This window comes from Neltuma alba, unplaced genomic scaffold (genome assembly GCF_004799145.2).
Source record: "Neltuma alba isolate B1F8T4 unplaced genomic scaffold, ASM479914v2 tig00003349_pilon, whole genome shotgun sequence".
NCBI lineage: Eukaryota > Viridiplantae > Streptophyta > Magnoliopsida > Fabales > Fabaceae > Neltuma > Neltuma alba.
Genome location: NW_021633248.1, coordinates 380 through 15,807, shown reverse-complemented (window position 1 = coordinate 15,807; position 15,428 = coordinate 380). Strand labels below are relative to the sequence as shown.

At 36.3% G+C, this 15,428-nt stretch overlaps 1 protein-coding gene and 1 pseudogene across 1 annotated transcript; both read right to left on the bottom strand.

Moving 5' to 3' along the window:
• Nucleotides 1-1,716: 1,716 nt before the first annotated feature.
• On the bottom strand, nucleotides 1,717-2,478 carry LOC114741323 (uncharacterized). Its single transcript, XM_028929575.1, has one exon. It carries the CDS (start codon nucleotides 2,476-2,478, stop codon nucleotides 1,717-1,719), a length of 762 nt encoding a protein of 253 aa, XP_028785408.1.
• A 1,976-nt stretch (nucleotides 2,479-4,454) lies between these two features.
• On the bottom strand, nucleotides 4,455-15,015 carry LOC114741324 (kinesin-like protein KIN-14B; annotated as a pseudogene).
• Nucleotides 15,016-15,428: the final 413 nt, after the last annotated feature.

Sequence of the window (15,428 nt, the reverse complement as noted above, 5' to 3'; positions counted from 1 at the left end):
CAATTTCTGATCTTGGTCTGACTGTAACAGTTGAGCAACTTGATTTCTTAGCTGAGCGTTTTGTTCCTTCTCAATCTTATGCTGATCTGCTCTGACCGCAGCTTACAAAACCGATAAGATTGCTTATCAACAAGCTGTACTTAAGCATGGTCTTATGTTAAGAGCTCACGATCAAGTGTTGCACAAGGTTGGTATGGTTTGCAAAGAATCAATGGGTCATAAGTCATGGGGAAAAATATATATTTTCAAGTCTCAAAAAATTACATATGGCCCAGTTTTTGGAGTAACACCAACTAAAAAACAAAACAACACGTTGGGTCAAGACGAAGAAGAAAAGATAATTAAAACCCATCCTGATGATTTAAATGAATATTACTTGATGCACAGTGGACTAGATAAAGCCTCTGCCTATGGCTGTGAAATAATCACTCGATAATTGCAGCATAAATGTTCTCATTCTAGCATGAAATTGACACGAATTACCCAAAAGACTAGTATGACTCAAATACCATGCAAAGTAAGCAAAATTATCAAATCAACAAGCAAGCCGTCAATACATAGATTTCAGAAGTTGTCCAGAACCACCTTTAAATCTATCTCAAAATGCGAAAGAATATGCTTTCTGCATTTCATTGAATAGTTTAGACAAGCTGATCATTTGCGTGCTTTATTGGAGCTGCATACGGGTGTCTTTGGAACACTGTTGGGAGGGCAAAACGTGCCTTGAAAAGTAGCGCAAAACGTGACTTGGTAGTTTATTTAGGTGAGGGACTTTTTGGATTCACGTCAGAGCAAATAGGCTTTTGAGAAAAAGCCACCTTGAAGCAAAACCCAAAATAATGACTTATAAGTATATTCACGTAAATCGAAATAAAACTATCATTACATATTTATCTCGTATTCTATAAATTGTAATTAAAAAGCTGTTTTTAAGGGTTCCAATTACCATTCCAAACAAGTCTTGCATTTTTAATTGATTGCTTTAATTCCAGTCCACATGTTTCAGATCATGGATTTCCATCCCCTTCTCAAACAACTCTTTTCTTGTAATGGGAAATGGTACATTGTCATCATGAAGGACCTTGTCAAAAGTGATCAACGCTAAACCAGATATGAATTGCTCCAACATTATGTTTGTATCTTACTTTCTATCTTTTCCTCAAACAAATCCCAGTTCAAGTCTTGATAAGTGCAATATGGGACCAGACCACGCGACAATTAGCCTATCAGCCATCAGCATAAAGGTACAAGAGTTCAGCTTCTAAAAGTAATATTTCAAATTGCCGACAAATATCTTCAAACTGATGAAATTAAAACAGATCGAAGATGGCATACAAGTAGGACTTAAAATCTAATTCCAAAGAAGGAAAAGGGTCAAAGAACTTACAGTATCTCTCCACTTAATTGTTTTATTGTTATTTGAGAGAGTATAAATGAGTTAGTATTCTCTTAACAAAGATCCTCCTACCTTAACACGGATTTACAAGCTATCAACTGATTTTGAAGTTTTTGTTTTGCTCTAGCTTTTTTTTTTACCGTGTCAACATTCCACAAAGTGCATTATGTGAAATAAAACAAACCAAAAAACTAATGGAAAAAATATGTTACGAAAAGAATTTATGATCAGAGAGAAGAGATTGGGCCTGAAGTGGCTACGAACTGGGCCGATCTGATCCAACTGAATGAGGCCTAACTTTGAAATCCCATTCCCATCCATCACAAAGGAGAGGAGAAACTTGCTGGGCCCTGAAAAGCTTGAAACCATGTATCCAATTCATCAATATTGTCACATCCAGTTTCTTCTTGAATTTCCACAACCGCATCCAATCCCTTTTGGCCATCGTTATCTAAACTCGGCATTTCCATGTGGTCTTCTTCGTCACCATTATTATCAGCAAGAGTCCGCATGACTTCACGTTCTGTATCGCCAAGATTGAGCAGTCCCGTCTGGGAATCCCAACAGGAACGAACAGTGATGAGCACATAGAACAACGCTGATACACCGAGAGCAACCTTAATATTCATTTTCATGGCCGCGACGATGAGACATCCCAGGAAAAAATTGGACATACCCAGATCAAATTCTGGTTGGATTTGTTTAGACAAGCAGACCGACATGAAGGCAAATGCTGCAAAGGAGACAAGGCTCAACATGTTCCTTCGTCCCTTTTCGTCTTCCCCATGTTGTTTGCTTCGGTCTTCATAAAAAGAATAGAGAGAGGTGAGCATCAGAGCCAGAAACCCAACGTGTGCTTTCAGCAAGAAAACCTTAGAGAACTGGGGACACTTGTTTACCAACAGCGTCAAGATGGAGAATATGGTGCTCAGAGTGGAGTACAATACGATGCTGAACAAAGTCCAGTGTCCAAACAGGTCGCGGAATGAGGGGCTGAAGGCATAACAGACGAATCCAACTACACTTGACACGAAACCTAGGAATCTCCATACTTTTGGATGGATATTAATCTTAAACATCATGGTGGCTGAGAAAGCCGCGAGATCAGATTATTATATATGATGATGAGATTCTGGAGAGTATGTGTGAACTAATAATGGAAGGAGAGGGGTAGGCTTTGAGGTGGCAGTGGTAGCTCGAGAAGACGCGTTTTTGCGTAATGAGACGAAAGTACTTGGATATGGGGATTGTTTTGCTTCAATACTGCGTTAGTCATTTTCCTGAAGTCTCCTGTGGGTCAATTGGAACCTCATCGTAAAGGTAAGCTGATTCGTGATTTTATTTTCATAGATTGGATTCGTATATTCATAAATTCATTTTTTATGATTCTCTCATGGCGACGGTTAGATGAAGCCCATGATCTTGACTTTTGGCAAAATGAGTCCGTCGTTTTCCCCCGTAAATTGAACGCGGTTTAATATTTGATAGTAATTTAGTGTTTCACACAAGATGACAAAGATTCCAAACATAACTTTTGATGAGAGATATGAAGTCTGATTCCCTAACTTGTATCATACGTAAGTTGAAATAATCTTAGAAACTTCCTCTTGCCATTACAGTTAGCAGATTTAAATAAGCTTCTTCTCATGAATAATTTGAGAAGGAACATTCTCTTAATTAAGGATTTATTTCTTTGACTATGAGCTAGTGATCCTCAAAACATTCCCTGCATATTCTCAGGACAATTTGTAGTGTTTTGAGTCCTCAAGAAGATCTTCGAAATTTCCTTTTATTTTGATCTATGCTAATTCGTTCATCAATAACAACCTAACGTGGCGAGACGATGAAATTGTGGCACCAACCAAATTAGAAAATAAAACAAAGAACCACTCGAGTTTCAAAACTAGACGTGTAAAAAAAAAAAAAAATCAAAAAGTGTCCATTAAAGCGAAGTACGTAGGCAAAGCATGTAAAGTTTATGCTATCCTATGCAATGCTGTATCTAAAAGCCAAAATTCAAAAGTTGTATTGTGCAGTGTTATCCCCAAAAGCCAAAAAATAGCCTGATGCGTATTTGTGTCATGTATGAAGAGCTCAATTATGTATTTACTTAGACTTGCAACATACATGTAAAGTTTGTAAAGAAAATAAAATGTACAAAGATAGTTCTACATGTCAAAAGCAAATTATACATGACATTATTGAAAAGAATAAATTGTTGTTATTATGCAAATTATGTTCATGTGTTTTTCTTTGCCATATATTTTATGGCTTCAAGTGTTTGGAATTTTATTAACTTGTGATTACATTTCAAATGTCATTGTTTGCGATATTAAAATATGATAGCTACATATAACATTTAGAATTAATCAATTTATTGCTTCATCCTACCAATAAACTTGTTAGCGAAAATGATTATAATGTAGTGAGTGGGGGGAAAATAGGCTGAGTTACGTTGGAGGAATTGGGAACAAAAATGTTGATTAAAAGTCTCTTTTATGTTTTTTCCACACACCGACCTTACAACATATAAATCTGTATGTAATAATAAACCAACTTTTCTACTATTTGTTCTGTTACATTTTCTAACTCCTGATCTAATTTTGTTCCCATGTTCATTTTCATTTTCATGCTTCATCACTTCGTTCAAACTTTCCTATTTTGAATTTAAATTCATCTTCCATTATGTGGTTTCTATATAATTTTGAAAATACAATCTTACAAATATAAAATACTACGATAATATAAGCTTAAGCAAAAATTTTCACTTTTTCCATTAATTCCAAATATTTTAAGAAAATATGGTCATTCTTCAAATATCATCCTTCAATTAAAACATCATTTAAAAGCATAAACACCATACAATAGAAATCTGACCACCAACCAGCATATTCAAATAATGAAGGAACTCAACATCTATTTTTAATTGAGAAGCTATTTGAAAAAAAACAAGAAGAAGAAACCCGCCTATGACCCATTTCAAATTTCAGGAGCGAGCAAAACCTGATTTCTACCCCAAAAAAAAAAAAAAAACTAATTTCCACCAAGACTCAATTACTCATGCGATAAATAGCTCTTTCATCAGCAAAAACCAGCATGTACAGACAATCATCTTTTGATATTTGACTTGAGTAATTGAGAACTTAATTTCTATTCAGACTTATTCGTATCAGAACATATTTACAGGTTGCTTGAGAAATACATACACCGCTTAATTACACTCCCGGGCAAAACTGAACTAACTACCACTAAAACACTAACAGGCGCAGGCAGAATAACGCTTACAATGTACATAGATTGTCTCCCCAGGATCCAGCAAACGCGACAGACTGACTCGCAAAGCCACACAACCAAAACCCAGATAACATCAACACAACGCACTATAATTCATCATCGGCTTACCATATTGTGGGCTATGTTCTAACATCTTTCAGCACACCACCCTTTTCAAGCTCTCTAACCAGATCCTTCAGGGATGGAACCTTCATAGCCAAGGTCCTGTACAGTCTAGAATACCGTGCTCGAGTTCCATCCGCTGTCCTTGCTAGGGCAAGCAAGCTAAGAGCCTCAGGTAGTTCGGCAAATACTTGTTTCATTTCCTCTAAGCTCATGTTTTCCAAAATTGATGGTCTAGGGGCAACCCTCACAATCTCACCACCTCTAGGTTCTTGAACTCGAGAATCGGCTTTTATGACTAGTTCTGAACTTGAATTTGCCCCACATTTGATTATAAATGGGGAGGAAGTGCCTGTATTAAATTGGAGGACATTCCACTGTGCCACATCAGTTTCGGATCCGGAGCCCAGATCTGTTGAAGGCTTGCGAGCATGTGATAGATCTTGGATATTTTCATCAACTTCAGGAGTCGACTGCCTCATTAGACAAGAGAGGAAAGATTTAGGATTCACAGTACTTGGCGAAAGGTGAGACCCAGGTGTCTAATAATAAAAAGTTGCGTATGTATGTAGTAAATTCATGGGTCAAATAGTTCAAATGTTTAAGGAATTCAGGGACATAACATCAAAATTTAATACTATATACAAAAAATTTTGCAAAATGGGAATCGGACCCATGGCCCTCCACTAAATATAAATACAAGCTAGCCCCACAGGTAAAAACATTCCATACCTCAACCAAGTGGCGAGCACCTGCAATGAGACCCTTTGCGCATGGATGATCAATTTCAAGTAGCAAAGGCATCCGTTGTGTTAATTCATCCAGAGAAGCAAGCATTGCTCTCTTCTTACTTTTGCTCACAGCATTTAGTGTAGAATGTCTTGTCATATTCTGTTCAACTAATAACTTTAATTTTGATAACAATAGACTCAAATTTTAAAAATAATTTTGAACAAGCAAGTAAGAACCTTGATTTCTTTCAACATGCCATCAAGTGAAATGAGAGATGCTAATCGTGCATCTTCAGCTGCAGTAGGGGGGCTTCGAATAGGTGAACCACCATCATCCAATGTCAATAAAGCAGCGTCACTTCTCATTTGTTGCAAAATCTGCTGAGTAAAAAGCAACGCAGAGGATGATATATGTGTAAGAAAAAGAAATGCATTTGAATTTTTTTCCCCATTTGTTTTCACCTATAAACTACAAAATTCATAAATGATACTATGAAACATCCATTCTCAATGATAAGTAGTCATAGAAAGTTCACTGACTGAGGGCTAACTCTTTTCGCCTTGTTGATATAAAATACAAATAGATCGACATGAGAAATCTTTCAAGACCTAGAAGCGTTATAAGAAAATAAAAAAGAATGTTGGGAAAGAAGAAAGTACTAGAACTTTATGCACTAACAATGGATTGTATATTTGCAATGTTCTGCTAGCAGAGGAGTTTCTTTGAGAGGTCAAACGGATTGGAGGGGAGAAAATTACTCGAGTAATGTTGTCTACTTCCCCTTGTACCACATTCGTAGGAAGGTATCTCACTATATTAGCAGCCCAACAGAATAAGCACCACTAACAGGCTACAGCCATGGGATGCTATCTTATCATCTCACACGTTTCCCTCTTTGCCATTGAGAAAAAAATCAGTAAAAAATACAAAGAAAGCCAAGATTATTAATGGAGAACAGAAATGTCATAATAAACCTTCAAAGCTTGGATCTTACTGAAAAAGCACTATTCAGACATGTGATAATTTGCTTTCGTGAGTTCTGCATCAGCAAGTGATGAAAGTTGAATTTCAATAATGAGAGCCTAAGGTTCGCATGCAAAAAACTTTTTTAGTTGCCTGTTTCTGCCAATCAGTAAGATCTGAACTTATGTCTAAGTGAATTCTTTCCTCAACAATTTTACCGAGGTGAAGACCTGCAAATATAGGCCCTCTAGTTTTCTTGAGTTATGATTTCAGATTCTGGCCACAAAAAAGTAACAAAAGGGAAATTCTTGCATTTTATATCTTCCTCTTTAACTGTACAAAGATGGCCTCCAGAAGCATTCAGAATATGCATGAGTTAATACTTTATCTCCTGATGAACTCTTGATTATAGGCAAATAGGAGCTAATATATACAGTTAAAGGTAACCAAAAGATAACAAACATATATTACCTTTCTTCTTTTGTGATCAACGGAGTCAAGAGCTGAACGCAACTTGAATACTTGTGCTGCATCTTCCACCACTTCTGCAGCCAAGGTACCAGCAATATCCTGAAAATCAATGTCCAAAAACATATAGCCAACACATTATTCGAGAAGCAAAAAAGTCAGGTCTTATGCGCATACAGAAACCAGTGAAACAGGAATTCTAAATTTTCCATTTAAGGATAAACATCAACGCCATTCAATTCAATCAAGCAAATCATAAAAATTCAAGTAGCCATGTTAAATGAAGATCTCTTGTAGGCAGCAACAGAGCAACTTGATTATAACATCTCAAGGCTGGTTTGTAGAAAAATACAGGAAAATAATCTCATAATTTAATTAGAGCAACTTTTTGCTATTACTGGGTTCAGATAAAGGCTAACATTGAAACAGGTAAGAAAACAAGGCAGATGGTAGCTTAACAGGGGAGAATATTTCACAGTGAAGGGACAGAACATAGTATAAAGATTAGTAATGTAGAGCATGCTTTTAGGTCAGACGGCAGTGAAAGAAGATTTCATTTTCCCCAAAAATGAGAACACCTAGATTAAAAATAAATTCAGACCTAAACCAGTCACTCAGGAATCATGCCCAGACTGTTTTCATTAAATATCTCGATTTAAATGAATTTCTAAAATTCAATATTTATTCCTAAGATTATGAAACATGAGGATCGCGCATATATTAGGCACGTCAAGAGACAATGTCTTCAAATGTATCATCTCTTAGGATAGTCGCAAAATAAGCAAGGTTTATTTAAGCATTCGAGAACAGATTATGTGCTCCTTCTGAAGAGATAATCACGAATAATATTACTTTAGGCATACCTTCAAATGTTGAAGTTGAGAAGTATACAGACGTTTAGTATATTCAAATAAAAGCTGGCCAAGAGCATCAGTTTGAGGAGGCAGTGCAGCGCCAAGTCCAGCCATCCAACCATCCATGATTGCAGTAGAAAGAAGCTCCAAGTGACCAGTTGACCCTCCCAATGCATCATTGCCAGTAACAGAAAGAAAGTCAAAGTTCTCAGCAAGCCAGTACCTAACTTGGCGCTGCAGCTCACCTGCCGGAGTATGTACAAAGAGCGCAGCAAGAGCCTTGTTTCGAATTGCAAAACTTCTGGCTTCCTCGGTTATTTCCCTTAACTTTCCACCAGTTACCTGCTGTCTCCAGGTCGCCTGTACATTTTTCCCGATAAAAATTGTAAAGAGAGCAAGTGACAAATCTATAGGACCCTGAAGTTCAGGCAATGAAGAATCATAGCCAGTATGGTGCCAAAAAAGAAATAAGGAACAAAAAGAAATCATGAATTACAAGAATGAATGACAGATCATCAAACTTTGAGACTGAAAATAGTTACTTTTGATTGTATTCGAGTTCAAAAGAAGTCCGAGGAGAATGCAGCTTCTTTCCTCAATAGCCTAATATTCCAGTCTAATTGACCTTGAGTTATTCTGTATGGTTTTATGTGCAGCAAAAAGAGAGAAAATATCATAAGAGCTGCTACCTGATCAATTCCACGTATCTTCAATACAACAGTTGAAAATTTGGATTTCTTCTCTGGCTTTAGATTCACTTTAAATCCTTGGATTTGTTCATCAAAATACTGCACTGGAGATCTTCCAGGACTGCTTCCCCTGCTCGAACTTCTACTTTGTCCAGTATTAGCTTTTTCTAGGAAGCACTCAACTGGCAAGACCTTCCAAATCAATGGGCAAGTGTTACCAACTTAACATCAGGAATGCCCTTGAATAGAACCGAAAAAACATACTTTGTGAAAACCACATCAGAACATAAAAAAGAAGCAGCCTCTGCTTGTTAGTCACCTTAATGGATTGCAGCTCTGGTGATTTAGCAAGCAAAGATCTTATATACAGGATTCTGACCCGGCAAACAAGCATGGTGTCCATTACTCTCTTTGGCTCCATTTTCCGGATAAAATAGAAAACAGCATCCCTAATTTCAGCAAGTATCTCATGTTCTCTAGAGGCACCAGCTTTGATGACGGCAGCCAGAACCTGAAAATGCAAAGAATAACCCCAATAAATACCTAGCCTGAAGTGGATATCATCATGCTGCAGCTATTTGAACTTGCTCAAGGCACTTTATAAAGATGCAAAGTAATCAAACTCACTAGAAGTCAGACAAAACTTTTACCAACACCCTTGTCATTTTATATTGTCATCAAAAATCAGAAGAGATTATAGAATTCTGAAGTCTTCGCACAAAATAGATGAACAACTCGACATAATACATGAAAACTCAGAATTTTGAAAACAATGACCCTCCCCCAGGAGGGAAAAAGGGCATAAAAAGGAAACAAGAAACATTTCTACATTTAAAAATACAACTGTTCCAGCCAACTAAACCATAAACTAATCACTATGCATACCAGCATCAACAGCTTGTTTGCACCATCAGACATAGCAGCAAGGCCTTCATACTGATCAGGATCAAAGTCATTCAGCGCAGCAGTTAGATATTCACCTGCCAGGGTAGACTTAACTTTCTCAGGATTGGATTTTACTAAAGCAACTGTGCCATCATTCTTTTCTGTGGCCAAATGTGAAGGAAGAGCATCCACAGATTGAGCTCTAGCTTTGTTGCTTTTATTCCTGTTTCAAGTCAAATAGAATAAAGCCAGATAATCAAATGCTTGTAGACAAAACAGAAGTGCCAGACTTACTAGAAGTATTATAGAATTATACCTCCCTATATCCTGAGGATGAACATTATCTGATCCCATGGATAACGGACTTGACAACTGAAGATAAAGTAAAAAATTTTAAGAGCCAGAACCACCACATATACCTCAGATGCATGATTATCAATATAAATAATCATGGAAGTGCAATTTTGTTTGGTTATCTATATTAGTCTCGGGTATGCTACCATAAGATACTGATTAAGGGAAACAATGCAAACGTGTGTAAAATAAGAATTAACAACCTCTCCGGTTGGATCCATACAGGAAGAAACCAGTCTAACAATCAACAGCTTCATATCAAATGTAACATTTTTGAACCATTCAGTTTCAGTTACAGGTAATGCATGCACAATCCGTGGAAAAAATATAGGAAAGAGTGAGGATTGTAAATTATCCTAATAAAAGACCATATTGTATTAGATGCATTAAAAATATTTAAAAAAAGAAACAGGAAAATAAAAATCCTCCTCTTCGTATAATGCAGATTGATATAATTACCAAAGTTATTATTGTAGGAAGTGAATTTTGTCTACCTGAGGCGACCCGCCCAGAGATAATTTCCCAGTTAACCTATCAAACAATTTCTCATTTTCTTCATGTAACCTCTGCAAAACAACATATTATGCTTCTTACCAGAAGACAATAGGACCATAGTAACCATATCAAAATATCAAGCACTAAAAGAATCTAAAATCGAAAAAAATTAAGAACTTACTTATTGCATCTTTTTCAATATACATTGGCATAAGTACGCAAATATTTACAGCCTAGAAAGGATACTAGAAGATGCAAACCAAAGCGTCAACCCAACACTGTTTTAGCCATCCTCACCATTTTTTCCTATGCATACATGACTAGGTCACAGATGATATCATCTCACAGAAAATTTCCCCTAATTAGGGACAGTCAAGCCACAAGACTGACCATCCATTTATACAATCGATCCTCATTTCATTTTGACACTTTATAGACTTCATTGTTTCTTTGAATCACAGGTCCAACTGTAGGCAAAATGCACTCCTATATGTTAACCAATTAGTGCCTAGAAGATATAATACAGAACATATTGCCATGGTTTTACGGTAAGTTTGTACTTGCTAAACCACATATTCTGTAAATGGTAGACAAAAGCAAACCAATTATCCAAACAGAAGTGTAAGACTACAACAATCAGACACGTGTCAAATATGCCAAACCTCAATCAGAGCATCACGTTTCTTGAGTTCCTCTTCCAGTCTCTTGGTTGCAGCAGAAGAATCCACACCATCGCCAGCTGCCTTAGCATTGGATGAAGTTCCAGAATCTGGTCCTGTGCCACTGGATTTAATGGCTTTATGCAACTGTCTTTCAAGGGCTTTAACCTTATCCTGCATGAATGTAGAACAGAGAAGGCTTAGACAACCTGGCAACATGCAGAAAGAAATTGCTCATTGGCTACGGATCTAAGGCTAAGGGCGTGCTTGGATAGATGTCAAGAGATGGAATGGAATGTACAATATGGATAAAATAGTTTATGGGAGCTTTTTTATTGAGGATGAACTGGAATGACAAAGGTAGGAATCCAAGACACCACCCTGGCATCAAAAACCTGAGTTTCTCCAGACTAAGCGACTTAAGAAGGAATAGAATCAATAAGTGGTTAATTCCGGTTAGAGTGGTTAGATATTACTACATTGTATATAGTAATGTATAGCATCTAGATTCATTTTTGGCTAGGTTCCTTGTACTCATTTTTTTGCCACCATTGTGCCCATATATTTTTCATTGCTTATAGATATAAGAAATCTGTGTATGGTCCAACACAGTATCCCATTCTCTTTCTCAAAACGCTTTATATGGTATCAAAGCTTGGTTCCATCTAGGGACTTGTGGGTCACAGTGTAGTAATATTCTATTACTTTCACAAAAACATTGCCACAATCAAGCACTAGTTTTAAGGGGTTCAGGGTAATTGTAGAAAATTAATGTATAACACATTCCATTCCAGTAGTGACTCTCCCCTACCTTGTTAGACCATAATGGAACGGAACATCACTAGCCATTCCACTCCTTGCCTTTCCATTCTATCTCATCATCACATAAAAGGCAAAGAGCCCAAGAACATTAAAAATGATTAATTTTTATATTTATCTCACTTGAAATGATAAAATTCTTCTTTGTATCATCAATATTTTTAACTTCAAAATAGAACATAGAAGCACTTGTTAACATATTAAAGAAATAGGACTTCACAAACAATTCAAGAACTAAAAAAATATTGCGTTAAAAGGCATGCAAAACCTGCAAACTTTGGATGGTTGAATCTTGCTGTTGGATGAGCAATTTTTTATCTTGGTCTGACTGTAACAGTTGAGCAACTTGATTTCTTAGCTGAGCATTTTGTTCTCTCTCAATCTTATGCTGATCTGCTAGCATAATATGCTCTGACTGCAGCACATAAAAACAATAAGATTGCTTATCAACAAGCTGTACTTAAGCATCGTCTAATGTTCAGAGCTGGCAATCAAGTATTAACACAAGGTTAGTACACTTTGCAAAGGATCAAGTCATATCTCATGGTGCAAAGTATCGATTTCAAGTCTCCACAAATTACATATGACACGGGTTTTGAAGTAGTGACTACAAGCTTTATCCCACTAGGTGGGGTCAGCTATATAAATCGCACAGCACTATTGTACTCTATCAAAAACTAAATATTTAGATAAATTGTTAACCAAAAAGTCCTGCTTAATAACTCATTGAGTTTTTGGAGTAACCCGGAAAAAAAAAATGCTGGATCAAGACAGAAGAAAAATTAATACCCATCCTGACGGTTTAAATGAATATCATTTAGTACACAGTGGCCTTGAAGAAATCTCCGGCTGTGGCTGTGAAATAATCACTCGAGATACTGAACTGCAGCATAAATTTTCTCCTTCTAATGTTGTGTAGCATGAAATTAACATGAATTACCCAAAAGACTAACATAATTCAATCATGCCATACAGAGTAAACAAATTTATCAAATCAATAAGTAAGCTGTCACTATATAGAATTCTTAAATTGTCCCAAACCACCTTTAATTCAGTCTGAAATACAGAAGAAATCTTCCATGCTTTCTGTACTTCATTGAATAGTAAGACACACTGATCATTTGCATCTTTAATTGATTGCTTAAGCCCCAGTCCCTCATGCTTCAGATCATGGATTTCTTTCTCCTTCTCATACAACTCTTTGCGTGCATCATTTGCCTGCAGTAACCACACCAAAGTAAGTTCAGAGCTTGTAGTGGAAATAGAAAATTGTCATTATGAAGGACCATGTAGATTGATCAATGCCAGACCAGATATGAATTGCTCCTACATTATGTATGTACGCTACTTTCTATGTTCTATTCAAGCAAATCCAAGTTCAAGTCTTAATAAGTGCAAATTGGGACCAGACCACGTGACAGCTAGCCTATCAACATGAAGTTACAAGAGTTCAACTTCAAAAAGTAGTATTTTAATTGCCACCACAAATCCTCAAACTGACGAACGTAGAACAAATCGAATATGGCAAACAAGTGGAACTTAAAATCTATTTCCAAAGAAGGAAAAGGGTCAAAGAACTTACAGTATCTCTCCACTTCTTAATTGTATCTCGATTTCCCAGGCTTAATACAGAATTTCGAGCTCTAGCAGAGAAATGAGAGATGATAAAGTTTCAGATACATTTGAAAGATTTGGACACACGTTTACAATCATGAGAGTTTTTGAACTCCCACCTGCATAATAAAAGAAGATGCACGTGAAAAAAAAAAAAAAAGGGAAAAAGAAATATTGTATCTGGAACCACTCTGACAAACAGCAAAGGAAAATGGCAACCATAACATAATTATTGGTGATAACTACAAGTAAATCTTGTCAATGCTCGTTCAAATTTATACCCGAGATTGTCCACAATACAAAGGATAGGAATACGGGAAATTTTGGTTAATATAGTCCACAGTTTACTGGCACAGCAGCGGCATAATCAGGCTAAAAAGTATATCTTCATGATGGAATGGAAGATGCAAGTTCCACAGTATAAATTCTGGATGATCCAGAGTCTAGCTTTTATTTGTCCCAAAAAAAATTACTTCACTTAAAACAATGGTTAAAAATTTAGTATTTACAGAATTATCTTAACCCCCCAATGTGGATTGATTTTAAAATTAATCTCGTCACAAGAATACTATGGATAACAGGAACAAGGCAAAATAATTATATGTTGGCTTGACAGTTCATTCGCATGAAAAGGCCATGTAAAAGTGAATGCATTGGCATCATAACAATTACAAACGAACATTTCTTGTTCCGTTTAAACAACGTTTTGTCAAATTGCTCAGACATATGCATACATAGCCCACAGACGCCACCATAAGATTATATGTAACAGAAGAAAGGAGAAGATTAATACCAAGTGAGTCAGCAAGCAATTTTGTCAGCACTGAATTTTCATATGGAATAACGTCCTTCTTTGACGTCAAAGAAAACAAAACATCACCCAAACTGCAGCAACATGTTAATATACAGAATATGCTAAGAATTTTCTACACAAAAATACAGAGATAACTTTAACGACAATTTCGACAGATAAGCACATAGGAACAGAGAGAAGAGGAAGATCAATGTTAGAACTGATTTTCAGTTTGTGGATAAAAAGCAATAGAGCAATGCCTTCTATTGCCACAAGAGGAAAACAACTGGTTATTGACAACCAAATATTTGCAGTAATGATTTCCCAAGCAGCATAAGAGATATTAAAGGACACTGTTTTTCTTTTTCTTTTTTTGGGGCCAAAATTAAAGGACAATGTTAACCAACTAAAAATACACCAACTAAAGAAATGAAGAAACCACAAAAATATCTAAAGATAAAATAAAAGAAACCTCAGACTGCATTGACACAGCAAACAACAGGCTGGACATTCCCCTGGTTGAGTTTCAAGCAGACAAATAATGAAAAGAACACTAATGAACTAAAACATGATGCTGAATTCACGTTAAAAAAAAAAAAAAAAAGGGAGAATGGGCGAAAAAAAACCGAGAGACATACGCTGAAAGTGACTTCATAACATGAAGCAAATCTGTCACACGTTCCCCACTATCATCTTCTGTTATTAAACCTTCACTTCCAGCCAAGTCAACCAAAGAAAGCTTGCTGTATGAGTTTTCACCAGTGATCAAATTGTTATATAATATGTGTATGGTGACAATCCTGTCAAGGCAAGACATGAAATCCACATGACTGAATTAGCCTAACCACTCACAATAAAATTATAAAAGGGTTGGAGACTAGGTTACAACCTTTGTGTACTCAAATACAAAAACTGCTTCTAGTCAATACCAAGATCCAGGCTTTCAACAATACAAATAATTAGTTTTGTTTAAGCTTTTTTTTTTTTTAAACCCAAAAAATGATATCATGTCTCGTGAATTAATGAGAAATGAGAGAAGAGGATACCGTGGTCCTTAAAGTAAGAGTGAAGACAGGTAGGCAAATTAAAACATAAAAGTAAAATTAACCAGCCTCAATAAATTATATTGGGAACATCAAATCCATAACACCTTGATGAATTCAAGAAAATGATCCAGTTCAAATGTACTTGAAATGTACAAACTCAGATTATTCATATCACCATATTAAATAAACCAAAAACATGCAGCAGAGGAAGGATACCCGTTGAAAGATGAAGACTTGAGCCCAAGCCCATTTGGGAAGGCCCATT